This window comes from Suhomyces tanzawaensis (assembly GCF_001661415.1).
Source record: "Suhomyces tanzawaensis NRRL Y-17324 unplaced genomic scaffold CANTAscaffold_1, whole genome shotgun sequence".
Taxonomy (NCBI): domain Eukaryota; kingdom Fungi; phylum Ascomycota; class Pichiomycetes; order Serinales; family Debaryomycetaceae; genus Suhomyces; species Suhomyces tanzawaensis.
In genome coordinates, this window is record NW_017963636.1 from 2040217 (window position 1) to 2067122 (window position 26906).

The 26906-nt window shown below is 44.4% G+C and overlaps 10 protein-coding genes across 10 annotated transcripts; 6 read left to right on the forward strand and 4 right to left on the reverse strand.

Moving 5' to 3' along the window:
* Positions 1-159: 159 nt before the first annotated feature.
* On the reverse strand, positions 160-3609 carry CANTADRAFT_43768 (uncharacterized protein; the record flags this gene model as incomplete). The annotated part of the gene is made up of 2 exons (XM_020209006.1): positions 160-2391; positions 2560-3609. 2 exons carry the CDS (start codon positions 3607-3609, stop codon positions 160-162), a joined length of 3282 nt encoding a protein of 1093 aa, XP_020067337.1.
* Positions 3610-3887: 278 nt separating this feature from the next.
* Positions 3888-4735, reverse strand: CANTADRAFT_60306 (uncharacterized protein). Its single transcript, XM_020210807.1, has one exon. It carries the CDS (start codon positions 4617-4619, stop codon positions 3990-3992), a length of 630 nt encoding a protein of 209 aa, XP_020067338.1. The 5' UTR covers positions 4620-4735; the 3' UTR covers positions 3888-3989.
* A 134-nt stretch (positions 4736-4869) lies between these two features.
* Positions 4870-7809, forward strand: CANTADRAFT_24830 (U6 snRNP complex subunit; the record flags this gene model as incomplete). Its single annotated transcript, XM_020207231.1, has 1 exon — positions 4870-7809. A coding segment is annotated over one exon (2777 nt), but the record flags the coding sequence as incomplete, so codon positions are not given.
* Positions 7810-8066: 257 nt separating this feature from the next.
* CDC60 (leucine--tRNA ligase) lies at positions 8067-11466 on the forward strand. Its single transcript, XM_020207232.1, has one exon. It carries the CDS (start codon positions 8094-8096, stop codon positions 11370-11372), a length of 3279 nt encoding a protein of 1092 aa, XP_020067340.1. The 5' UTR covers positions 8067-8093; the 3' UTR covers positions 11373-11466.
* A 403-nt stretch (positions 11467-11869) lies between these two features.
* CDC4 (SCF ubiquitin ligase complex subunit) lies at positions 11870-14131 on the forward strand (the record flags this gene model as incomplete). Its single annotated transcript, XM_020208908.1, has 1 exon — positions 11870-14131. One exon carries the CDS (start codon positions 11870-11872, stop codon positions 14129-14131), a length of 2262 nt encoding a protein of 753 aa, XP_020067341.1.
* Positions 14132-14182: 51 nt separating this feature from the next.
* CANTADRAFT_74915 (uncharacterized protein) lies at positions 14183-15784 on the reverse strand. The gene is made up of 2 exons (XM_020211126.1): positions 14774-15784; positions 14183-14692 (listed from the first exon to the last, which is right to left on the reverse strand). The coding sequence occupies exons 1-2, from the start codon at positions 15761-15763 to the stop codon at positions 14300-14302; spliced, it is 1383 nt and encodes a 460-aa protein (XP_020067342.1). The 5' UTR covers positions 15764-15784; the 3' UTR covers positions 14183-14299.
* Positions 15785-16485: 701 nt separating this feature from the next.
* Positions 16486-17304, forward strand: SEC65 (RNA-binding signal recognition particle subunit; the record flags this gene model as incomplete). The annotated part of the gene is made up of 1 exon (XM_020208973.1): positions 16486-17304. One exon carries the CDS (start codon positions 16486-16488, stop codon positions 17302-17304), a length of 819 nt encoding a protein of 272 aa, XP_020067343.1.
* A 113-nt stretch (positions 17305-17417) lies between these two features.
* On the reverse strand, positions 17418-18074 carry URA5 (orotate phosphoribosyltransferase; the record flags this gene model as incomplete). Its single annotated transcript, XM_020209058.1, has 1 exon — positions 17418-18074. One exon carries the CDS (start codon positions 18072-18074, stop codon positions 17418-17420), a length of 657 nt encoding a protein of 218 aa, XP_020067344.1.
* Positions 18075-19825: 1751 nt separating this feature from the next.
* CANTADRAFT_19799 (cation-translocating P-type ATPase) lies at positions 19826-23074 on the forward strand (the record flags this gene model as incomplete). Its single annotated transcript, XM_020206491.1, has 1 exon — positions 19826-23074. One exon carries the CDS (start codon positions 19826-19828, stop codon positions 23072-23074), a length of 3249 nt encoding a protein of 1082 aa, XP_020067345.1.
* Positions 23075-24944: 1870 nt separating this feature from the next.
* PGM2 (phosphoglucomutase) lies at positions 24945-26621 on the forward strand (the record flags this gene model as incomplete). Its single annotated transcript, XM_020208911.1, has 1 exon — positions 24945-26621. The coding sequence occupies one exon, from the start codon at positions 24945-24947 to the stop codon at positions 26619-26621; it is 1677 nt and encodes a 558-aa protein (XP_020067346.1).
* Positions 26622-26906: the final 285 nt, after the last annotated feature.

Sequence of the window (26906 nt, forward strand, 5' to 3'; positions counted from 1 at the left end):
ATACGAAGCCTCAGCCTGGTGATAACTCCGTCAGCAGGCAACTGGTCAATTTGGCAGTAGCAGCCACGAGATCTCGACAGGGCTTGGTCGCTGGCGCAATCGAGCCTCACGCCACCTGCAGGCCAAAACATCCTTACTCGCTGACACTATCTCGCTGGGCTATCGCTTGATCTCCGGGAACACTGCGGCGAGCGCCTCGTCGAGCAACTCGAATAGGAGGTGCTTGTTCAAGTAGTCGTTCTGGAGCATCGAGAACAAGTTCGACGACGCGTACGAGGTGTTGGACGCACCAAAGATCTTTGAGCACGTCTCGTTCATGAACACCGCCAAGAGCACCTTGGCCTCCTGTTTGGTCATCGCCTGTTGGTAGATGGTCCTGAGCATAGGCGGGTCCTTGAACCGTCCGTGGGGAAAAATCGTGTTTTTCAACATGATAAGAATGTCAAGGATCGATTCCTCGGTGCGTAGCTGCTGGTTGATCTGTTCGTTCACCTTCTTCTCGATGGTGGTGCCGAAGATCTGCTGGAGAATCACGATGAGCGCTCGGCCCCGGATCCAGCTCTTGGTGTTGTTCAACCGGAACACCGCGATGAGAAGGTCGCAAATCGGCTTGACGAACACCTTGTTGACGTTGTCGCTAGACGAAGCGCCCGCTTCGTCGTACTGCCGCAACTCCTTCTGCATGTCGCGGATGTTCTCCATGATCTCCTCGTTGGTGGTGCTTTCGGTCACGCTGCTGGTGTGCTGGATCAACTTGTTGGAAATCCCATTGTAGAGCTTATTTGCAACCGTTTCGATATTGTTCTTGGGGCGCATCTCGTAGTTGGCAGAATTCGACACCCCCTCCTCGAACGCCTGGTTCTTGCGGAGATTGAAGTTTTCCGACGACAAAAACGACCGAAATGCTTTGTTGGAACAAACCTCCGGAATTGTGATCAACTGCTGAAGGTACTCTTCCAAAGCCGTTTTCCGCAAATCTACCAACAGTCTCTGCTGAAACTTTAACACCAGCATTGTGCGCTTGGGAAACTTGATGTTGGCCACCTGTGGGTATCTTGCTCGAAGATATTCATGAAGTTTGAAGAACTGACTGAACCTCCTTGCCACTATCCAGCCCGCGGTAACCACATTTGCGTCATCGCTGGATACCTTCTGGACTTCAACAATGTATAAAATAAACTCCTTACCGTGCTCATTTCCACTAATGTACGATTGAATGCTTACTCTGGACTTCCCGTAAAGAGAGTTATCATTCTCCTGAACAATATATTGCTGTTTCTGAAGTTCTTTAGAGTTAATTTCCCTATCCAAACTGACCCTGGATTTTCTCAAAATCTTCAATTCGGTGATGTTGTTGGTTAATTCAGCCTTTTTGATCAATGGATCCAAAATGATAATCTGTTCGTGTAGCTTCTCGATCTCCTCTGTTAATTTTGAAATCTCTTCGGCCAAACTAAGGTCTCCGGGAGCAGCCAAAAAGACTTGCGAATCGCTATTACTAGCCTGCTCGATTGTGGAAGGTTCTTCAATTGGCGAATCTCTACCTTCTAAATTCATTGAATCGCTATCGGTCATAGAATCATCGCTCACGTCATCAAACAACCTGGAATGTCTATTCGACCCCATGTCGTTAGCGTCTCCTCCGAATAAACTGGAAGAATCACCAAATAAACTCTTCTTCATATCAATAGTCAGCACAGGCTTGTCGTCTGAGTAATCCAGAAACGAAGATATAATAGGAGGGTCTTTGTTCTTGTTGAACGAAAAGTCCTCGCTATTGGCCTCGGGATTCTGCATGATCTGAGTAAAAGCATTTTCGACGGCTTGCAAAACTTGGAGACTTACTTCATTATTATCGGTTTTAGATTTTGCCTTTTTGTGTCTGCCATTGTCATCCTGAATTGTATCAAAATTAATAAGCTTAGAAAAGAGTGAAGATCTCTTGAAAGACTGGAACTCAGCATCGTTCAAGGCTTGGATGATATCTTTTTGTAACCTAAACAACTCCTTTCTGCATTTCTTGTATACCTCCATGGCGCTTTTTTCATCCTTGGAAAATACCAAGGTCTCTATGACCCCCTTATAGTCGTAATCCACATTGAAAGTATTATTCTCAAGGTAGTTGTAGTAAATATTCTTGATATCCTCGATTGTGCCAAACTCAAGTGAAAGTGAAAGATTGGTTTCGCCATCTTCATCTATTGTGGCATCTTCTAATGGTGCTTTCAACTGGTCTATTGCCTGCACAAACTCTAATTGATACCTCTTGTTTCTGTAGCTCAAATATTCACCAAATAACTTACAAGCAGAGGGCTGGTTCAAGATATCACTAAGTTGCAATGTCTCGACCACCTTATTTGAAGTTTCGACAGTTTTGGAACTACTAAGTGCCTCATATCTCTCTTGAATGATGCTTCGCAAGGTTTGTAGCTTCTTGATAACGGCAAGCTTTTTATTATCTGAACTCGTTGTCTTGGACATGTGCTTCAACTGGAACATAACAGAACTTTCCACTTCTTTCAATTCCTGAGTGGATACAATAGATTTGATCGATCTTACAAGTTCTCTGAAGGTGGTTGTATCTGTGTCTTCTGTGATGGAATATGCAATGTTAACGTCCGAGGGTTTGAAAGACCTCGTGGATGATTTGTGTGTAAGTTGTTGTGTATGTTCTTCTAATGCTGCTCTCAACTGTTTGACTTGACCCCTATGTTTCAAGTTGTCACCAATAAGTTTGACGATCAATAAATTGTAAAAATCACCCTCTCCCACCATCTGAAAGATAGAAGTCAAAATAGTACAAGCCAAGATTTCAGTCACTAAAGAGAGAGAAATCTCGTTGTTTCTTTCTGCCTCCGAGAGAACGTAGGGGAGAATTGAAGACACCTTTTCCCTTAAGTATATCTTCTCCTTTGCATTAGTGGCTTCTCCGATTGTTACTCCAGAATGAATTTTTCCCCGATCGTAGGCTTGTGCAACGGCAATATGATACTCTGAAGAATCGGCCTTGGGCAACGATGCTCTGGAGTACACTGCGTGTTCTGCTTTGACAAAGTTTTCGAAATGCTCATGGATAATGGGAAGAAGACGAGACACCACTAGTTTTGCATAGTCCACGGTCTCTAATCTCTGGCGGAGATTCTCAACCACGGATTTGAACTCAATTCGAATGTCGTCCTGGAACAAGGTGGAGGACGAGATGTGATGGAACCAGCCATCAATGAAGCACTTGATGATCAAGTTGACCAACTCGTCGATAGTTTCCGAGATGAGGAACGAGTCAGTGGTGTGTTGGTCCAACTTAGCCTTATCGGTACTTAACGATAGCACTTGGAGCTTCCATTCCTCTGGCTGCACGAACTTGAATCTGCGTAGTTTTCGCCTGTTATCGACGGGACGCTGCACGCTAAAGCTCAGTACCACGTATGCAATTCCTATGATAGCAGACGAGAACCCGATGGTGAGTACCACCCAATATATGAAGGTATATCGCAAGATATACATGAAGACCACTAGGTATAATATGGGCCATGCAAACCGTTCGAGAAGCGCATTGTGAGCCTTGTGGGTTTTGGGGTTGGAGCTGGGCTCTGCATTGAGCTCAGACATCACAACAGTAGGGCGGTAGTGTGACGATAGTACAACGGTGGTACGACTTTTGGCAGTATTACGGAGTGTCTCGTCTGTGTTTGTAGTGCGCACGATGATCATCAGTAGGAAGCGGACCGCGTTCAATAATGCCATAGTAGTTGGTCTACGTGGAACTAAATGTCTATAAACTGGAGAGCTTGTTGTCCAGCTGGCACCTCAAGCATGGGAGGTTCTAGACGATTTTTGAATGGAATCGTGTATTTTTTGGTAACGATTCTCGTTAATTATTGATTAATATTTATATTATCGTTTACAGAGGAGTCCTTGTACGGTGATCTATTATGTTGTGTGTATGAGGTTACCGGGCCTCGTTCTATGTAATCTAGTGGAAAAGTTCATTAGTCATTACGAGCCTTTTTTGGTTTCTCGACTTTGTAAGATTTTGATTGGGACGACTTGCCCTTCGACAACTTCACTTTCTCTTTCTTTTCCTTTATCTCTTTCTTCTCCTTTTTCACTTTCTTTTCCTTCTTCTCTTTCTTCTCCTTCTTCTCCTTCTTCTCCTTCTTTTCCTTCTTCTCCTTCTTTTCCTTCTTCTCTTTCTTCTCTTTCTTCTCCTTCTTCTCCTTCTTGCTCTTTTTGAATGCCCCCTCGATCTCCAGTATCACCTTGGCGGCATCCACTTTGATTTCCTTGACGGTCATGTGGTCAATCTTTTCCACGGTTCCCTTCAATCCCTCCCCCTTGATAAACATTCTGTACAAGGGCGAGGTGGCCTTCCGCACATCCCTGATCACTTGCTGCTGGTTGCTTTCAAATGAGACTCCCTTGGACCCCGAGTTCACCTCAAGGTTCTTCAACTGGCCATCAAACATTCTCTCCCACCACATGTCTGCATCGTTCTTCTCGTGCCCTAAACCCTTGGTATCCTTTTTATGTTTCACGAGAATGGGCTTCTTGATCCCGTGCTTCTGAAGGGCCTCTCCCTCTTTCCATCCATACGACTGTAAATATCCTGATGCGTTCATATCAGTTGGTCCTCTAATGATCTCGCTCTAAAGTCCCTTGGTGTCACTGAGTATGCTCAAGTTGTGTTTTCTTTAGCTTTCTTCACCTAAACTGGAGTATTTGCTCGAAGTGTACACTTCTATGATGGGATGTCTCGAGTCTCGATGGCTTATGAGATGCCATCTTGAATCCATCTCGTGCGATGCGCGCGCACGACTCGATACTTGTGGAGTTATCAGTGCTAATACCCACAACGAGAACACCCAAGTGGCATGGATGATCAAATCAAACTCACAATAAAAGCCTTGGCCCAGGAGACTACTGCTGATGTATTCAATGGCCAGAAACATGACCAATACATCGAATTGTTAAGGCTAAACAGAAAGGACAACCTTGCCGAGCTTCTCCATGCTAGGAGGGCCAAGCTTCAGCATTACACCTTGAGTAGAGAAGAGTTCACCGAATGGCTTGAAGACCTCTCGGAAATTGAGGATAATATGTCGAGGCTCGCGGAAGTCGTAGAGCTCTATGGCCTGATTCTTAAGACATACCCCACCGCACCTTACTGGAAGAACTACCTAAACTTCATATTAGAGATTGAAGATAGCGAAGTCTCGGAAGAACTGATACGGGATCTATTCACACAGGCATTGAAAGAGGTAGCAGACGACTACAAGGACGGATCCTTAGTATGGGAGATTATTCTAGAACATTTATCGAAAGATATTCCTACAACACACATCCCTCAGTCACCAGCATTCAGAATGGTTTTGGCATTGCACAAAAAGCGCTTACTGTATCCAAGCTTAAGCTTGGATGAGTCTTTCTCTCAATTCCTGTCGTTTATATCCAAGTACGACCAGGAAAATTATATCGACCATATGCGTGAAAGCACAGAAATTGTTAACCGTACCAAAAGGGCCCAAAGATACATTGAAAAGCATGAATTGGGGATTCTCAAAGACCCATCGAACCCCCAACTTTACATTGAATACTTGGAAAGCATCCATACCCATATGGATAGCTCAGATGCTGGTCCGTTGTTGAATAATGTGTTCCGTCGCTTTTTGTATAATGCTTACCCTACTCGTTCGTCTTTGCAAAACCCTTCCAAAGAGAACCTACAAGTCTGGTTGACATACATCTACTGCCTCTATGAAAGACAGCTCGATGAAGACAAAGACACGTTGGAGTTGACCGTGCTTGACTTCGTTCACACGTACCCAGAAAGTCCTATCAGTTATTCGGAGTTGATACGAAGCTGCCCTACTTCTGATGTCGGCTATGAAGTGTTCAAGCTCGGACTCCAAAGATGGGATTCAGTGAAACGAGTTGTTGAGGATGACGGCAGCTTTCAGTTCCCATACGATGAGTGGAAAGTGTTAGCTATTGCAATCTTACATTTCAGGCTTACTATAGTACAGGAAGCGAAGCAAGAGAACTCAAAAGAATACCAGCAAGAAATTAATGCCTTGTACCAGGACATTCACGCATTTGTGGACTATGCCATACTGCAAAATCATGATATTTTCCATTCGGTGGAAAAGCTCTCGATATCCATCTGTATCAAGTTAGGTAACTTGAAGACAGCCACACTGATAATTGATGAGTTGATACGCAAATTTCCAGACCAAAGTGATGTTTGGTTGTATGCTATTCAATTTCACAAAGATCAATCAATGAAGCCACAGGATATTAGTCGCATCTATTATGCTGCTGCGGAATCTGCGACAAGTGTAGAGGGGTTCGAAAAAATCGTGGAGGAGTGGCTTCAACACGAGCATGTGTTTGGAGACGTCTACTCGATTAGGAACGCAATGGTCGTTTCAAACAAACAACTCAAAAGATTGGCCGGGTTGGAGGCTGCGATTGAAGAGGATGTGACTACTCAAGTTGAAAAAGAAGTAACAAAGAAAAGAAAATTATCAGATGCTGAAGAAATACCTACAAGATCCCGTGAGACTTTCACAATTTTGGTATCTAATTTACCAATTTCGACCACCAAAGCTAATTTGGAAACATTCTTCAACGATTGTGGAGAAATACGCGATATTGTCTTGTTTCAGAATTCTAAAGCTATAGTGGAATTTTCTCATGAACAAGAAGTCTTCACTGCATTGACTAAAAACATGAAAAAACTAGATGGAAACACAATTCGTGTCGAAAGAAAATTGGAATCGACAGTCTTCGTCACCAATTATCCCCCTAGCATCAGTCAGGATAGCATCAGGAAGACTTTTAGTGAATGTGGTGACATAGTTAGCTTAAGGTTTCCTACTCAACGCTCCAACCACACAAGACGATTCTGTTACGTCGAATTTGCAACTGCAGACCAAGCTAAAAAGGCAGTTTTCATTTTCAATGGTAAGAAATTTCCTGATTCTCTTACCAAACGAGACTACGAGCTCAAAGTGGCGATTTCGCAGCCAACAAAGCTGACACATATCTCGGAAAGAAAGGTGAGATTGAACAATATTCCATTCACATACAATGAAGAAGATATCAGAAAGATTTTCCAAGATTGTGGACCAATCGAAAAGTTAATCATTCCAAGTAGCCACAGGAAAAGATCAAAAAATCAAAATAATGACGGCTTTGCATTCTTGACTTTTGAAACCGTGGAAGCTACCCAAAGGGCTCTTAACAAGAATGAGTTCCTTGTTGAAGGGAGAAAAATAGAAGTGTCAAAACAAAAATCCACAAATAAAGATGATTTCCGTGAATTCAACGATCTCAGCACTATTGGACTTGAAAATGTGAACGACACATTGACCTCGGAACAACTCAAGGCACTCCTTACAGAAGAATTTGGACCTATTTCCAGAATCAAATTGTTTCCCAAAGAAAAAGCGGCCATTGTCGAATTTGAAAGGGCCTCGGACTCTGGAAATGCCACTATGAAATCCAAATTTGAATTGGGATCGACCGAAGCCACAGTGAGGTCAAAGGCGGATATTGTGGGATTGGTTAACGGCGTATCCACCGAACACAAAAAACCCAATTTGATGGTGCCTGCATCAGTCCAGAGAAAGAGAAGAAAACAGTAAAGAGTGGCTCTCTGCTAGTTGTGATTTTTGCTCAGAAATTAGCTTTGCAGAAATCGACATCTGAGAAATCTGCATCGATAAGAACTTATTAGAAAGAACTTTCTCTATTACATAAGATCACAGAATATGAATTTTTCTGGACTGAACTTGTTTAAATACAGTCAGACACCAAATCATTTTCGCAGCCTTATTCTTCGGTTGTAGCATATCACCACTTTACTCTTTGTGCCATGGCTGCCATAGCAGCCTGGTTACTGGCATTGCTATTTCATTCTCGAAATAATACCTTTGTATTTTGTCGTGCCATCACAAGTCTTTCCTGTATAACCGTAGCTTAACCCAAATTATCAACCTCCATGGTAGTCCGTTTTTCGCTACCAATCACTGACTCATTCGCACGACCCAAAATTTTTCATCTCCATCCTACTCTACTTCTTCATCACCACCATGAGTGCCACTATCAAGTTGGAGAATACCCAGCGTAGAGATGCTTTGATCGACATCGAGAAGAAGTATCAAAAGATCTGGCAAGAAGAAAAGGCGTTCGAAATTGACCCACCCACTTTTGAAGAAGAACCTATTGAAAATGGAGCTGAATTAAGAGCCAAGCACCCTAAGTACTTCGCCACCATGGCCTACCCATACATGAACGGTGTTTTGCACGCTGGTCACAGTTTCACCTTGTCCAAGGTCGAGTTCGCCACTGGTTTCGAAAGAATGAACGGTAAGAGAGCCTTGTTCCCATTGGGTTTCCACTGTACCGGTATGCCAATTAAGGCTGCTGCTGACAAGATCAAGAGAGAAATCGAGCAGTTTGGTGAAGACTTCTCCGGTGTTCCAGCCGAGGACGAAGAGGAACCAGAGGTCAAGGTCGCTGCCAAGAAGGAGGACGTTACCAAATTTACCGCTAAGAAGTCCAAGGCTGTTGCCAAGCAAGGCAGAGGTAAGTACCAGTTCGAAATCATGTTGCAGTTGGGTATTTCCAAGGAGGAAGTCGTCAAGTTTGCCGACTCCGACTACTGGTTGCACTACTTCCCACCATTGGTCCAAAAGGACGTCACCGAATTTGGTGGTAGAGTTGATTGGAGAAGATCCATGGTCACCACCGATGCTAACCTCTACTACGATGCGTTTGTCAGATGGCAAATCAACCGTTTGAGAGACTGTGGTAAGATCAAGTTCGGTGAAAGATACACCATTTACTCCGAAAAGGACGGTCAAGCTTGTTTGGATCACGACAGACAATCGGGAGAAGGTGTCAACCCACAGGAGTACGTTGGTATCAAGATCTTGGTCAAGGAGTTTGCTCCACAAGCCCAGGAGCTCCTCAAGGCTGCCAACTTCGACTTTGCCAACAAGAAGGTGTACATGGTGGCTGCTACCTTGAGACCAGAAACCATGTACGGTCAAACCTGTTGTTTCGTTTCGCCTAAGATCGACTACGGTGTGTTCGAAGCCAAGAACGGTGAATACTACATCACCACCCAACGTGCGTTCAAGAACATGTCCTACCAAAACTTGACTCCTAAGAGAGGCTACTACGAGCCAGTTCTTGAGATCAACGGAAAGTCCTTGATCGGATCCAAGATCGAAGCTCCTTTGGCCGTCCACAAGGAATTGAGAGTCTTGCCTATGGAAACCGTCTTGGCCTCCAAGGGTACTGGTGTTGTCACCTGTGTTCCTTCCGACTCTCCAGACGATTTCGTTACCACCAGAGATTTGGCTAACAAGTCCGAGTACTACCAAATCGAGAAGGAATGGGTCCAAACCGAAATTGTCCCAATTGTTAAGACCGACAAGTACGGTGACAAGTGTGCCGAATTCTTGGTCAACGACATGAAGATCCAATCTCCAAAGGACTCTGTGCAATTGGCTGCTGCCAAGGAACTTGCCTACAAGGAGGGTTTCTACAACGGTACTTTGATTATTGGTAAGTACGCTGGCGAAAAGGTTGAAACTGCCAAGCCAAAGGTCAAGGATGATTTGGTTGCCTCTGGCCAAGCCTTCGTCTACAACGAACCAGAAGGTGTGGTTATCTCCAGATCGGGAGACGAGTGTATTGTGTCGTTAGAAGACCAATGGTACATCGACTATGGTGAAGAAACCTGGAAGGCACAGGCTTTGGAGTGCTTAGGCAACATGCAGACATTTGCCAAGGAGACCAGAAACGGTTTCGAGGGTGTTCTTGACTGGTTGAAGAACTGGGCTGTCACCAGAAACTTCGGTTTGGGTACCAGATTGCCATGGGACCAGAAGTACTTGGTGGAGTCTTTGTCGGATTCCACCGTGTACATGGCCTACTACACCATTGCCCACTACCTTCACTCTGACTACTACGGTAAGGTTCCAGGTAAGTTTAACATCAAGCCAGAACAAATGACTGACGAAGTGTTTGACTACATTTTCACCAGACGTGACGACGTCACCAGTGACATTCCAACCGAGCAATTGAAGCAGCTCAGAAGAGAGTTCGAGTACTTCTACCCTCTTGATGTCAGAGTATCTGGTAAGGACTTGATTCCAAACCACTTGACTTTCTTCATCTACTCGCACGTTGCATTATTCCCCAAGCAATACTGGCCTCAGGGTATCAGAGCTAACGGCCACTTGATGTTGAACAACGCCAAGATGTCGAAGTCCACCGGAAACTTCTTGACCTTGGAGCAAATTGTCAAGAAGTTCGGTGCCGACGCCTCCAGAATCGCATTGGCTGATGCTGGTGACACCGTTGAAGACGCCAACTTCGACGAAGCCAACGCCAACGCCGCCATCTTGAGATTGACCACCTTCAAGGAATGGTGTGAGGAAATCATCAGCACCAAGGACTCGTTGAGAACCGGTTCGCTCGATAACTTCTTTGACCAAGCTTTCGAAAACGAGATGAACGACTTGATCGAGCAGACCTACGCCCACTACGAGGCCACCAACTACAAGGCTGCGTTGAAGACCGGTTTGTTCGACTTCCAGACTGCCAGAGACTACTACCGTGACTCGGTGTCTGCCAACGTCGGTATGCACCGTGACCTTGTTCTCAGGTACATCGAGACTCAAGCGTTGATGTTGGCTCCAATCGCCCCTCACTTCGCTGAGTACTTGTACAGGGAACTCTTGGGCCACCAGGAGTCTGTCCAGAACGTCAAGTTCCCCAGAGCCAACAAGGAGATCTCCAAGGCCACATCCGACGCCTTGGCGTATGTGCGTGACTTAGCCAGATCCATCCGTGAAGCTGAAGCCAACGTGTTGAAGAAGAAGAAGGGAGGCAAGCCATCGGACGTGGATGTGACCAAGCCTGCCAAGTTGACGATGTACGTGTCCAAGTCGTTCCCTGAATGGCAAGACAACTACATCGAGATTGTCCGTGAATTGTACGAGGCCCACTCGTTGGACGACAACAAGGTCATCAAGCAGAAGGTTGGCAAGGACATGAAGAGAGCCATGCCGTTCATCTCGCTCTTGAAGCAGAGATTGGCCACCGAGGACGCTGCCACCGTGTTCAACAGAAAGCTCACCTTCAGCGAAACCGACACCTTGAAGGCCGTCAAGGCCAACATCCAGAGAGCCACTTACTCCATCAAGGTCGAGGACATCGAGATCATCGAGTTTGACAACGGCTCTTCCGACGGTGTCAACGTCATCACCGGCGAGGCCGTCAAGATTGGCATCACCGGTAAGATCGTGGACTCTGCCATTCCAGGAGACCCTGGTATTATGATCAACAACATTTAGATAGCTACGCGTGGGTTGAATAAGATGTATAAAGTGATAAACCGTGTAGGATTTACAGATGACATACGGAATGTACAAGTAGAACTGTTTGAATAGCAGCAATAGACAATCCCTGGCCTATTGGCTCCTGAGTCCTTATCTTGACCTCTTATCCCTTGTTCATTGTGCTGAAGGTCGCACCGCCCTCCGACATTCCTCCACCAATTTGGGCAATGTCGTGGCCAACAGTTTTTACCCTCCACCCATACAGGAACTACAAACCATCAACACACCAGTTTTAGCCACCAGATCCCGTTGGCCGTCCGAACCCCACGCACGCCACAGCCACTCTCTCCCGTGTTTAGTTTACCACGGCCAAAACACGCTCCGGCCTTCCAGACCCTGACCTCGCCGTACACAACCTAGCGGAGTGTGGACCTTCCCAGCCATACCCAATCCAAAAGCCACCAGGCACACCATCCACCCAAAAGTTCTCCTTCCTCCCAACCACACCTATCATGACCAGAGGAAAACTGCCCCTGGTGTTTCCGTTGCAGGAAAGTGTGCCCAAGTTCGAGTTCGAAAACGAAAACCTCCAAGGTAAGCTCTGTGACGTCTGGCTCCAGAACGAGTACCAGAAACTCTCCATCAGAAACGAACCAAGGGAGAACAGGAAAAGGTACCGCACAGGAACCAACATGGCCAACGATGGTACGTCGTATGACAAGGAAAGCACCGAATCCGGCGACGACATGTTGATATCTGACACAGACTGCAACAGCCAAAGCTCGGTCGTTTTGAGCTTCTACAGAGAAAGAGACGGTCTAGTACATCCGCCTAAAAGAAGACTTACCACCAACGAAGAAGGGAGTGTTAGCACCATAGGCTTGAACAACTGCAACAAGGCAGGATGCCCCTCAGCCGGTGCCTGTGGAGGCAACTGTGCCGATAACAATGGAGCCAACATCATTCTGGTAGCAACAGCCCCAATCACCGTTAATGCCAACATAAACTCAAACAATCCGCGTACTCCAAATTCTCCTTCTCCTTCTACCCCAGATTTTGAACCTCAACAATTACCACTTCCATCCCCAAGCGCATCTCCTGTCTCGGGTGACAATACCAAGCCTCCATACAATCCTATTGAGTCACAGTTGATACCCCCATCGACCCAAGGGGAATTAATAGACATGATGCTTAACCTTTCAAACTATCTTTCAGACAGAAACCAAAACCATTTGATTTTCAAACTTCTTCAAAATGTGAATCGTTCTTCCTTGAGTTCGCTCAACGGTATTATTGATCACAGTTTGAGAAGGGATTTGATTAGTAACTTGCCATTGGAATTAACGTACAAAATCTTGTCATACCTAGACTATAAAACTTTACTTTCAATCTCAAGGGTATGTAAAAGTTGGTCGAAAATTATTAACAACACAAATATTTGGGTGAATCTTCTTAAGAAGGACAAGTTAATTACTGATGATAAAGTGATCCAACAGGAGTTGACTAACCCTGATCAAAATTTGAATGAATGGAGCTCAGACTCGACCAAATTCAATCTTGCACAGATTCTTTACAAAAAGAGATGTATTATTTACAACCGTTGGATGAAGCCAAGTTATATACCAAAGAGAATTAGTGTGAAATGTCCAAGTAGCAAGGTGGTCACCTGCTTACAGCATGATGATGAGAAGATAATAACCGGTATCGATGACAAGCCGATCAATATTTACAGCTCCAAGACTGGAAAACTCTTGAAAGTATTGGAGGGGCATGAAGGAGGTGTTTGGGCTTTGAAGTATACTGGTAATACTTTGGTGACAGGTTCCACAGACAGAACTATTCGATTATGGAACATCGCTACTGGAAAGTGCACCCACATCTTCAGAGGACATACATCAACCATCAGATGTTTGGATATCATTCATCCGACTGTAATAGGCAAAGATGAGAATGGTGTAGATATTACCTTTCCTGAATTTCCATTACTTATCACAGGTTCTAGAGACCACAATATTCATGTCTGGAAATTACCGTTGAGTGATGGGGAGGAAGCAAATGATGACGACGCCCCATTTGACTGCAATGAGGTAGATAATCCTTATTTGATTGCTATTTTATCAGGACATACTCAGGCAGTAAGAACCATCACCGGTTATGGAAATATCATAATATCAGGATCGTACGACTCAACAGTTAGAGTGTGGGACTTGCTCAACAATGGTACATGCAAACATGTTCTTTCAGAGCATAGTGATAAGGTATACTCGATAGCGATGGACTTTGAATCGAAATTGTGTTACTCAGCATCAATGGATCATACAATTAATGTATGGAATTTCGAGCATGGTAAGTTGGTCAACACATTAGAAGGGCATACTTCATTAGTGGGGCTTGTCGAGTTAGTAGATGGAGTCTTAGTCTCAGGAGCAGCAGACACTTCTTTAAGAATCTGGGATCCTAAATCTGGAGAGAATTATTTCAAGCTCGAGGGACATTCAAATTCTATCACCTGTTTCAAGCATGATGGTCTTAGAATTGTCAGTGGAAGTGAACGCATGCTAAAATTATGGGATACCAAAAAAGGTAAGTTTACCAGAGACTTATTAAATGATGTTTCGGGTAATATTTGGCAGGTCAGCATCAATTACAAAAGATGTATTGCAGCTATTCAAAGATTCAATAGTCAAGGAGAAGATGAAGCTTACATCGAGATCTTGGACTTCAGCGAATCCCCCAAGGCCATTGAAACGCCACAAGAGTTTGAAATGGAGTAATCAGACCATACCTTGCATCCTCCCTTCACTTGCTACTAATTGCTATTAACTGGCACCTTCACTTCTCTACATACCAATTTGTAATTTGTACTAGTTTATCGCATTAATATTACATATTATCTATGGTTGACTTCCAGAAGACAACTTTATGCCTCGCATATTGAGTGGTTATTCGTCTAGCATATAAAGCTTTCTCAACTTATTCAACTTTTCAATGCCCTCATTAATATCAAACGACTTTCGTCTCTTTGCCAGCGACTCAGTACAATCCATGCTTAAGTCCTCATCTGCCTGAACGTATTCACCATTAGGGCCAATATTGGACTTGGAATTCAAAAACATATCGTGGAAATACTGGTGAATTTTTAGGTCGGAGTTAACTTCTGAAGTAGTCATTCTATGGACATTACAACACCAATCCTTATGCTCTGTGTATGGATTAAATTTCACTGTCTCTTCATGCTGTTCATCTTGATATCCCGGGAGCTGTGGGTTTGGTATAGGATATTTACAAGGTGTCAAGATCTTGGACGAAGACAAATGGAGATATGGTTGAGGAGACTCAAATGAATGGAGGTTAGTGCTGGCTGCATCTATGGAATGGTGAGGAGCAGAATATGCGTGTAACTGACCAACATTGACTGACGAATGCTTTTCCAAATTCAAAAATATTCTTTGATTACACTTATTACAAATAAGTAATAAGATCACTTGGTCTGAAAATGTCTGCACGTTTAAAGCCCATCCCAACATGGAAAAGGTGTAGATCCAAGAAGGAATCATTTCTAATAATATGGATAAATTTTCTTTGTTTTCTTTGAAATATCTTTGTAACAACCACTGATTGGAGATTTTCAAAAAGGCGGGATCTGCCGAGGAGGCAACAAAGGAGTCTTCGAAGTACTCCTTAAATTCTGACAAGACCACCCAATTGTCAATCAAGTTCTTGAGGTTCTTAAGATAGTCGTTTATCAAAAGCTCATTGGTGATATTGATGTACGGCCTTAAATAATAGATTCCTTCAAGGGGAGTTTCAAAATTTCTCCACGAGCAACCACTACTATGGCCATCTATGACTATTTGCTGCAAGTACTTCTGTTTAAGCAACCTGTTTAATTCTTCCTCATTTTCTGGCTCCGTTTCCTCTTCAAATGGGAATATGGTGGATGCCGATTTGGGTGACTCGCTTCCAAACTTCAAGACCAACAGTTTGTTACAGTTGGTACAAAGAAGGTGGTTCTTAGTATGGTTGGTGATGGAGAATGAAAGACATTTCCATCCGTTTCTGGCACATTTGAGCTCGTTCAAGCCGTCGTCCTCTTCCGGTACATGCCAGTTCATCGGGGTGAAACTTCTCAACCTGACTAAAAGCTGCTCATGATTATAAGGATCGAAAACAGTCATTTTAGATTGTATCTTGTCCACGATTCTGCCATGTAGCTTGGATTTGTGGTATGTGAAGTGATTTTTCGCTTTCACTCTTTGGAAGTATTGGATATCTGGGTGTTTGGAACGAGATGTCTGAGGGGTGGCAGTCCTAGAAGCAGAGGGTAAAGGGGAAGCCTTCTTTGGTGTATTTATTATATCAATGTAATCCTTGAGAACCTGTGAAGTTGAGGGAGTATTTGACATTGGTGTGGTGCCGTAGATGGGACTGTGGTTCATGTGACCATAATATATGAGGGGTCACGTGCGCCATACATGTTCTGGTAGATCTCCGAGAGGATCTAGAAAACGCACTAGTGGGGCTTTGGAAGAGTGAATTCTGTGGCAGCGCTCGAGGCCCAGCAGCACACTACATGGAGCCCATTTCGGCCAGAAGCTACTTCGGCTCTAGTATCGTATTCCCAGCCCTCCCATTAATTTGTGAAGTTGTCGTAAATCTTCATTTCATATTTTGGTATTGCGTAGGCGAAAGGATCGGCCTTCGAAGTGCACCGATTGTTTCGGGATCATAATGCAGTTCTGAAATCTTACGCTAATTATCAAATTCGGTTGAGTGGGGATTTCTACGTATTCGCACTGAAGTGCTACCCAACTCGGCTCTAGGCTTGTATGTTCCAGACCTGAACTACTAAAGGATTTCTAGACTAGCAAGAAATTAGAGATTTGGTGAGCCGTGCACGCTTTTAAAATCCCACAAGCGTACTATGAAACTTCTTAGAGATCGCTCTAAATGCTAGGGCTAGAGCTATAAACTCTCTGGTTGGTGTTGGAGGATGCTCCATCAAAGGGTTATTTGCCCTAACCATCGATTTGGCCTTTATCGTAGCGAGAAAAATGAAGACTCACGTGATGCGTCTATATCGTCCACTTTTCAGCGTTCCCGAACTGATGAACTCACCATCCACACCATGTCGAAAAGACCAACGTTAGAAGAAGTCGATGATGACATCGATAACATGGACATGGACATCGCTGAGTTCGACCCCAGCTTAAGAACTCCAGTGGCTCCATTGAGGCCCCAACCACAAGTGACCAGATCCCAAGATCAAGAGTTTGGTAACTTCCCTATTCCACCCAACATGCAACCAACCCCAGCCCAAAACCAACAAGTAAGAAAGAATGATATAGTCGATCCAAAGGATTTCTCGCAAGAAGAGCGTGAACAGTTGCAAAGGTTTCAAATCATCTACCCCTGCTACTTCGATGTTCAAAGATCACATAAAGAAGGTAGAAGAGTCAGCGAAAAGAATGCTGTGTTCAACCCTTTGGCCAAAACCATATCCGATGCATGTAGAGCTTTGAAGTTGCCTGTTCTCTTGGAGTTGGACAAAACACATCCCCAAGACTTCGGTAACCCAGGAAGAGTCAGAGTGATGATCAAAGATAGCAAGGCTGGTGGAAAAGTGGTTGACCCAAGATTCCAAAATAAGAGGTTGTTGTTGAATACCATCGCAGCATATTTGAAAGACCACCCCACAACCTTGGCCAGTATTGGACCAAAGAGTGGAATTGCACTTCCTCCTGAATTTGAACACGGGTTTGAAGCTGAGGAGATTCCCCAAGTCAGAGGTTTTAAGATGAACTCGATCGTGCCGGTGCACTCTAACTTCACTCTCAAGCATCCTATGACCAAGTCTATTTACGACCCAGAACCAGAAGAACCTCAGTATAAGGCACCAATTGCACCAAAGCAGCCAAAGAAGAAGGTCATGAAGATCAGGGGTTAATTACAAGTCCGGTTTTTTCTGCAAGCACAGCAGAACTAGGAGTTGGCCCACGAATCATTCGCTCTACGCAATTACGATTTGTATAGTATCAATTATATGTTGTAGTAACGCAACTACTTTGGAGCATACTTGTTTCTGTAGTTCTTGATTTGCTCGATCTCAGCTGGGCTGATCTTATCGTTCAAATGGTTGATAATATCAGTCAAGGAAACAATCGAGATGACAGGGATGCCGTACTTAGCGGAGACGGCCTGGGTAGCAGACTTTTCAGAATCCTTGGTGGTCTCTTGTCTGTCCAAGGCAATGATGGTACCAACAACTGTTCCCTTTTCGTTGGCAATAATCTCAAATGCTTCGTTAATGGCAGTACCAGCAGTCATTACATCGTCAATAATCAAGATCTTTTTGCCGGACAACTCACATCCAACGATGGAGCCCCCCTCCCCGTGGTCTTTCTTTTCCTTTCTGTTGAAGGAATAACCGACGTTACCGTAGTTTTCTGGGTCCAATTCGGCCAACTTGGCCACGGTGATGGCAGTTAATGGAATACCCTTGTAGGCAGGACCGAATAACACATCAAACTTGAGGCCAGACTTGATAATGGCATTGGCGTAGGAAGTTGCCAACGTAGACAACAACTTACCTGTGTTGAAGAAACCTAAGTTGAAGAAGTATGGTGACTCACGTCCTGACTTCAACACGAAAGTGCCAAACTTCAAGGCCTTGGATTCCAAGGCAAGGTCTAAGAAATCGGTTTGGTAGGATTGCATGGTGGGCTTACAGTTCCTGTCTGTTCTTAAAAGTGTGGAGCTCTTAAGAATAGAAGGAGAAGAGGAGAAAGAAAGAGAGAGAAGAGAGAAAAATATCGTTGATAAAAGTTGATGAGATATTTGGCGAAATTTTTGGCTTACGTAATCGTTCTGGTGGAGGAATAGAGGAGAGCTGAAGGATGATAAAGAGCAACTGGGTCAGAGGAAACACCACACATTGGTGAGTAGGAGTAGGAATATCTTGGTTAGGACCTGTCGGGCCTGGCCCAGTTCGAGGAAAAATTCGGAGACTTTCAATAAGGGTAACCTTCTCCAAACCCCACAAATACAGAAATAGTCAAGAGGGTGATTGAGAGACTCTGTAAATGACAGCAGAGGCGACGCAATCCCAATCTTGCTCAAATGTGGTTCTTTCTTATTGATCTCTGTCACAAATCTCAGTCCAGTCCATGAATTCTTGTCACCGAAAGTTAACAAAATCATGCCCATTTGGTTTATATCATAGGACTTGGTCAATATGGATTGAATCGATTAAAATATACCTAAAACACTTTCATTCTTTAAAAACCCAAATTGAAAATTACACCTCCGAGTTACAGCCGCATCAACATACCCAAATTTGGGCTAAGCACTGCTTGCTGCTTGCATGGCTGTCAATTCTAAGTATGCTGTACAATATGGTACTCAGAATTTACCCAACAAGACCTGCTCCCCAAAATGGTATTATCTTCTTAGTTGAACTGCCACTGCCTTTCTGAAGCGTGCCCAACATCAGATGCTGCGTCTGTCACACGACTCGAGTGGACAGAGTGGATAGTCACAACAACCACCCAGCAGCCTAAATAGCCCCGGTATCTATCTTCCAGGAAAATAAGGCTGTAATTTATAGACACCAATGCCAATTGCTACAAATTTCTTTCGTGGCTCTTTGCGTAGCCTCTGAGGGATAGAAGTCGCTGCTTACGGCAATACAATAGTAGTTTCCTCGAGGCATGTCTATGTTGTGTAGCCCCTTCAGCCACCTTCGCCACCTTCGCTTATCCTTGTTAGGGATCCATCTACGAACGCCAGCATCCAGGAAGTATTCAAAAAGCACCGGATTTTGCAAAGTCTTTGGTTTTCACAATCGTCGATGTATGCAAAATGTTTGAATCAGTCGTAAAACAAAATGGCACAGTGCCGCACCAAACCCCACTTCGTATCTGTGAGCGCATTGAACCAGAAGATACGTCATACGTAAGCATCTGATTTAGGACCTTTCCCTTCCCTGTTCCTGAATGTACTCTCACAATCAACATTTACCATAGCGCGGGTTTGTATTTTGAGGGATTTATGACAATAAATATTCTGTCACATTAAAATAGCGCACCAAATTTTGCAATCTTGTGCTGCGGCTGAGGACTGATTGAGGCCTAGCAACAAGCATAGAATTAAATATTGCACGTAATGTTTTAGATTTACCAATGGAATAATTCCCTCAGGCATACCACAGACGTGCGGTTGCAAATTTCCTGACACTATCGGTAACTATGAGGTTGTGAGTGTAACCCGCCAAAAACAGACAGTCAGTGTAGGTTGGGGCATGGCCATTGGTGTTCTCACAATGCCCGTTTAATTGAATGGCGCCGTAGAGCACATGGTGCTGTAAATCAGCTGCTAATTTGAGATGTTTTGGAGCTGGTATAAATTCTTGATCATCCCCGTCTTGCTTCAATCTTCAGCTAACAATCGTCAAGCCAGAGACCAGAAAAATGGAACCAACCCCAACTTACTCGGACGCCTCTACCACCAAGTTTGATGATGACAATTCTGCCATCATCACCACTGAGGAAAAAATTAGATTCGAGGATGACTTGGAAACCGGTCGTTCTACCACTAGACGCAAGAGGAGATTCTCGATACACAGCAGAGAGAGCAAAAACACCATTTTCACCATCAATGAAAAAGCTCAGCCTGAAGCGGTTCTTCCTGGTATCTTCAAAACAATTTCTCACAAGGTTGACAATGATCTTGAGAAAGAAGTTAACTTAGACATCAACAGTACTCCTAACAAGTTCTCCAAGGTTGACTTTCATACCACATCTGCCTCCACAATTGCTCAGAGGTTCGGATCCAGTACTTCATACGGTTTGTCCGACTCTCAAAAGGAGAAGTCCTTTAAGGAATACGGTCCAAATCTTCAATCGAAGCCCCCTTCAGGTATGGCAAAAAAAATATTCATGCACTTCTTTGGTGGTTTTGGTGGTTTACTTGTGACTGGTGGTGTTTTATGTTGCGTTTGTTGGAAGCCATTGGGTTCGCCTCCAGCAATTTCCAACTTGATCCTAGGTATTATACTATTTGTGGTCTTCTTTGCACAAGCTTTATTCAACTTTTTCCAAGATTTCTCGAGTTCGAGAGTTATGGATTCTATTCACAACATGATTCCTACTGAATGCTCTGTTATCAGAAATGGGCAAACTCTCAAAATTGACTCCAAAGATTTGGTTCCTGGTGATCTTGTACTTTTCACTGCTGGTGACAAGATACCTGCCGATATTAGAGTGACTGATGCTTCACCTGATTTATCTTTCGATAGATCAATTTTAACCGGTGAATCCAACCCTATTCCTGCTAGTTCCAATAGCGATCCGGAGAAAACCAACTACTTGGAAAGCAATAGCATTGCTATGCAGGGTACTTTCGGTGTCAATGGCTCTGGTCGTGGTATTGTGGTTGCAACCGGTGACAACACCATTTTCGGAAGTATCGCCAAATTAACTTCCAAGCCAAAGAAAGGATTGACACCATTACAATATGAAATCGTTAGGTTTGTGGCTTTAACGAGCACAATTATCATCGCATTGGTTGTTTTGGTCGTAATTCTTTGGGCTGCCTGGTTGCGCAAGAGCTATCCTGACTGGATCAATGTGCCTTCATTGATTGTTGATATCGTCTCGATTGCTGTTGCGTTTATTCCAGAGGGTTTACCAATTGCTTTGACCACTTGTTTAATTATTACAGCCAACCAAATGAGGAAGAATAAGATTTTGTGCAAATCTTTGTCTGTTGTTGAAACTTTGGGATCTATTAGCGTGTTGTGTTTCGATAAAACCGGAACCTTGACAAAAAACGCTATGGTTGTTACCAATGTCTGCGATGGTTTACAAGAACTTGATATCGACGAGGTAGATCCCCACAGACCAATTGATAATCACTTGATTACAATCGCTTCGCTATGCACCGAGGCTAATATTGTTGCAGAAGTTGCAACCAACGGCAATGCCACCGATCGTGCTATCCTTCAATTCGCTCATAACTCCAGTGGTTCTGTTGATGCATACAAGAACAGATGGAATAAGACTTTTGAAGTTGCCTTCAACTCCAAAGAAAAGTATATGGCTACTTTGTTGGAACCTAGTAGTCAAGAAGCCGACATTTGGAATGACATTGGATTCAATGCAAACTGTATCGAGTTCGAAAACGAATATTTATTAACTGTCAAAGGTGCTCCTGATATTTTGTTGGAAAATTGTGGATTTGTTATGGAGAAGAATAATACTTTAACTGTTTTGAGTCAGGAATCAAAGCAACATATCGAGAAAATCCAACACAACTGGTCAAGAAATGGTAAGAGAGTCGTCATGATGGCTTCCAAATTAATACCAAAAGATTCATTGAATTTGTCTGATAGATTGGAAACAGTGAAATTGATCAGGGAAGCTGTTAAAAGCGATTTGATTTTGGTTGGTTTAGTTGGTATAGAAGATCCACCAAGAAAAGATATCGATAAAGTTATCAACCAGTTGAGAGAAGCTGGTATAAAGATTATCATGATTACCGGTGATTTTGAGTTGACTGGTTTATCTATTGCTAAACAATGTGGAATTGTCACCACTGATAAGGTTGACTCTGTGGACGACTTGTCATATGAGTTAATTGAAAATGTTGATGATAATTCGAGGGCTATAAGTATTACTGGTCCACAGTTAAAACGGGTTAGTGAGGAGCAATGGCAAAACTTAATCCAGTACAACGAGCTAGTTTTCACCAGAACTACTCCAGAGCAAAAGCTTTTGATTATCAAACAATTCCAAAAGTACAAGCAAATCATTGGTATGACTGGTGATGGTATTAATGATGCCCCATCTTTGAAACAAGCTGATGTTGGTATTTCAATCATCACAGCTTCCGATATTGCCAAAGAAGCTGCCGATCTCATTTTAATGGATGGTGACAACGAAGACCACTTATTCTTTAGCATCATTCAGGCTTTGAAGTACGGAAGATTGGTGTTTGAAAACCTTAAGAAAACCATTGGTTACTTATTACCAGCAGGCACCTATGCAGAACTCTGGCCTGTGTTGTTGAACGTCATCTTTGGTATGCCCCAGATGTTATCCTCATTCTGTATGATTATCATCTGTTGTGTGACTGATTGTTTGGGGGCAATGATGTTGGCATACGAAGAAGACGAGAGAAACTTGTTGAAGAAGAAGCCAAGAAGTGTTACCAAGGAGAGATTGGTTGACTTTAAATTATTCTTGCATTCCTACTTCACCATTGGAACATTTTATACCTTCACATCAATGATGTTGGCTTTCATCAACATGCAGAGAAGTGGAGTATCTTTCAGCAAGCTCACATTGTCGTACGGTTCGTACAGTACCATTCCTGGAGTCAGCGATGCTATCAACGTCTCGTCGTCTATTTACTTCAATAACTTGGTGATCATGCAGCTCTTCAACTTGTTATCCATGAGAACTAGATACTTGAGTGTGTTCCAACACTCGCCTTTGAGAAACTACCGGTTATTTGTTATCATGCCAATAGCATTTGGTGTGACCTTCATCATAAATTATATTCCTGCCATCCAGACTACCCTTGGCTCCGGAAAAGTGCCTGTCGAATACTATTTCATCTCGCTTGGTTTTGGATTGGTTGTCTTAATATATGACGAGTTGAGGAAGTTGGCCAACAGAAGATATCCCAGCGGGCCTCTCGCCAAGATCGCCTGGTAGTTTATAGATTAATACATGAGGTGTATCTCGAATGGTAAAATAACGGCGGGTGAATGCTCCGAATATGGGCCCCAAAAGTTGAGACTAGACAAAGCAATCTAGTCAATTATATCGTGAAGTAACACACGCATTGAGGTATAGATTCCTGGAATTTTATCGATTCGAAATCGAAAGATATGTATCTTACCATCTGGGCCAGAACCGAGCCGCCCAATTCTTCAATATCCGATTGCACCTGAACCTACTACGAAAGCCTTGACGTTCTTGATAATTTGTGGAAGTCCTTATCAAAACAGCGATCTGTCGGTCAAAAGTTCCCTTCGTTTCTTGATAATTTGATCAATGTAGAGTCATTGCTCTGGCAAGCCAATTCTTCACTTGTCGATTGAGTGGAAATCTGCTTGATAAGCCAAAACCTTGGTGGCATCATCCTCGTGATATGATCTTGTAAAGCTACCGAAGTATGATGAAGGGTAGGCCCGTGCAATTGGAATTAATGATAAGAATATGTGTCTCCCAAGAGTATTCAAGTCAAGCTGTGAAAAGTGATGAGAAGTGGTTTACAATTTGTCCACTCCTGTTATGTGAATTTGTAGTTCAAGCCACCACTAACTCCAATACTGTCCAGACATCTTCAAACGATGAATTCGTGGAGCAGGTCACCCAGATCGTGAGCACCAACGACAATTGCCCCAGAAAGGACTCTATGCATCCTAGCCTCTGAAGGACACCACTGTGGTGCACTCCACGACACCAGCGAGAACATCATGGCCAAGTCAAGCAGTGGAAGCGGTACGGACGCTAGTATTCATTTGTGGAGACGAGTTGATCCATTGTGTGTCAGGTAGACCTGTTTCACCATGACATTCGATTGGCAGTGTGAGTCCATCACTGGTTTGATGTACTTGGGCTGATGGACCGATTGACGGCTGGTGAGCTATTTCAAACGCCGATTAGCCTTGGTCAGATTGCGAGGATCTGGTGGCATAGCGAGCTCTCATGAGATAATGCATTGGGTCAGCCTCCGTTATTTTCATGGGGCATAATATTATTAGCCCCACCCTGCATCTCGGGGGAGCCAAATGTGGAACCATCGGCTCCTAGCCACTGTTTTCAGTCCTAGACACACGAGTGGCTGGTGGCGTGGTGTCAAGTGGCGGGAATCGTCTCACCCACACCAGGCAATCCGCCTCTTCACTGTGGTGTCAGTGGCATCCAGTGGCCCCTGTTCTTTGCACTATCGCCCTGCATTCGCCAGTGCCTCCGCGAAACCCAACACCGCCAAAAATATGCTATTTCTCCGGCCCCACTGGTGGGGAAATACCCCAGCCAGCCAGTTCTGGCCGGTGGACCTCTCGCTAGCTGGTGGGAGAGGTCATTTCCGCTTCCAGGCTGCCCCTGAGCCACCCACCTGGCCACACCGGACAACTGCCGCCCATGGCGTGACAATGACTTGTCGTCGCTCGCGAGCAACTGGCCAAATGCTGCAAATTGTTGCTTTTCACCACTACGAAGACTCGTACAGCCAGAAACACGTCCCAATACCGATCCGTCCGCCATGCTACCCCCACATGGCTACCTCATGGCTACCCCATACCTATCCTCAGCTGGCCCCAGCGTACCCCACACACCCATCGCCTCCTCCAATAAGCGCCCCTCCCTACGATCCCCCTGGGCGCATTCGCTGCATGGTCGCCCCAGATGCCGGCAGTGCGCACGACCCGTGGTGTGGTGATGTTGCGGTGGGGAGGAAGCGCCCTCCCATCAGTTAAAAGGGCCCTATTGTCTCACTCGTCAAAACCGACCCAGCTAAGGACACTCCAGCGGAACCACCCAATTGACCACGACCCAGACCCCTGCCCTGTCAATCATGTCTGCCTCGATCCAAACCGTCCCCACCACCGCCTTCCACGACCAGAAGCCTGGTACCTCTGGCTTGAGAAAGAAGGTCACCGTGTTCAAGCAACAGCACTACACGGAAAACTTCATTCAAGCCATCTTGGATGCCATTCCCGAAGGCTCCCAGGACGCCACCCTCGTGGTCGGCGGTGACGGTAGATACTACAACGACCATGTCATCCAGTTGATCATCAAGATCGCAGCCGGAAACGGTGTCAAGAAGCTCATCATCGGTCAGGACGGCTTGCTTTCCACCCCTGCCACCTCCCACATCATCCGTATCAAGAGCGCTACCGGTGGTATCATTTTGACTGCCAGTCACAACCCCGGTGGCCCAGAAAACGACTTGGGTATCAAGTACAACTTGGGTAACGGTGGCCCTGCCCCAGAGTCCATCACCGACAAAATCTACGAATTCTCTACCAAGTTGACCCACTACAAGTTGGTTGACTTAGACGAAGTCGACATAGGAAAAATCGGCACTGTCCAAGCTGGTCCCCTCGAGATCGAAATCATTGACCCCGTCCAGGACTACGTCGACATGTTGAAGGAGATCTTCGACTTCCCTCTCATGAAGTCTTTTGTTCAAAAGGTCAAGGCCCAGAACTTCAAGGTGTTGTTCGATGCCTTGAACGGTATCACTGGTCCATACGGCCGCAGAGTCTTTGTCGATGAATTGGGCTTATCCGAAGATTCTGTTCAAAACTCCAAGCCATTGCCAGATTTCGGTGGTTTGCACCCAGATCCAAACTTGACCTACGCCCACACTTTGGTAGAAAGAGTGGATAAGGAGGGCATTGCCTTTGGTGCAGCTTCTGATGGTGATGGTGACAGAAATATGATTTACGGTGCTGGTACCTTCGTTTCTCCAGGTGACTCTGTTGCTATCATTGCCGAATACGCCGACTCTATCCCATACTTCAAGAAACAAGGTGTTTACGGTTTGGCTAGATCCATGCCAACCTCTGGGGCCATTGACTTAGTTGCAAAGGCAAAGGGCCTCCAAGTTTACGAAGTGCCAACTGGATGGAAGTTCTTTTGCTCGTTGTTTGATGCCAAGAAGTTGAGCATTTGTGGTGAAGAATCTTTCGGTACTGGTTCCAACCACATCAGAGAAAAGGATGGTTTATGGGCTATTGTTGCTTGGTTAAATGTTTTGGCTGATTACCACCAAAAGAACCCCGACTCTCCAACCTCCATCAAAGTTGTCCAAAACTCGTTCTGGGAAAAATACGGTAGAACCTTCTTCACTAGATACGATTACGAAAACGTTTCTGGGGAAGGTGCTCAAAAGGTCATAGATTTGTTAACCGATGTGGTGAACAACAAGAAGCAAGGAGACGAGTTAGCCCCAGGCTACGTGATCAAGGAAGCTGACAATTTCTCATACACTGACTTGGACGGAAGTGTTTCCAAGAACCAAGGTCTTTTCGTCAGATTTGAAAGCGGGTTGCGCTTCATCGTCAGATTATCTGGAACTGGTTCCTCTGGTGCCACTGTCAGATTATACTTGGAGAAGTACTCCGACGACAAATCCACCTACCAAAAGAAGGTGGATGACTTCTTGGCTGATGATGTCAAGTTTGTGTTAGACTTATTGAAGTTCAAGGAACTGTTGGGCAGAGATGAACCAGATGTCCGTACCTAAATTATTTAGTTTCTAGTGTACCTTAAATCTATCTTAACTTTTATTGAATCTAAAATCAGTGTAATGTACAATTAGCAAACCTATCTATATAACGGCTAAAAAAACCTTCACATTAGTAATATCACAATTTAAATAAATGTAACAGTATCATGGTTTATCTCCCATATACTGCTTGGACCAGTAATAAATAAAACCGTATCATGAATCATAAACTAACCAAGCTTTGGCTTCTTGGACTCGTCTTCCCCATATCCGGAGCCAGCAGACTCGTCGTGCTCTCTCTTG

Bases quoted from the DNA above. Each gene is read 5' to 3' on its own strand.
- CANTADRAFT_74915 (XM_020211126.1), bottom strand. From the start codon at position 15,763: ATGTCAAATACTCCCTCAACTTCACAGGTTCTCAAGGATTACATTGAT. The intron at 14,693-14,773 runs GTCAATGTTGGT...CATTCATTTGAG, and splicing joins ATTTGGAAAAGCATTCGTCA to TCTCCTCAACCATATCTCCA.
- CANTADRAFT_60306 (XM_020210807.1), bottom strand. From the start codon at position 4,619: ATGAACGCATCAGGATATTTACAGTCGTATGGATGGAAAGAGGGAGAG.
- CDC60 (XM_020207232.1), top strand. From the start codon at position 8,094: ATGAGTGCCACTATCAAGTTGGAGAATACCCAGCGTAGAGATGCTTTG.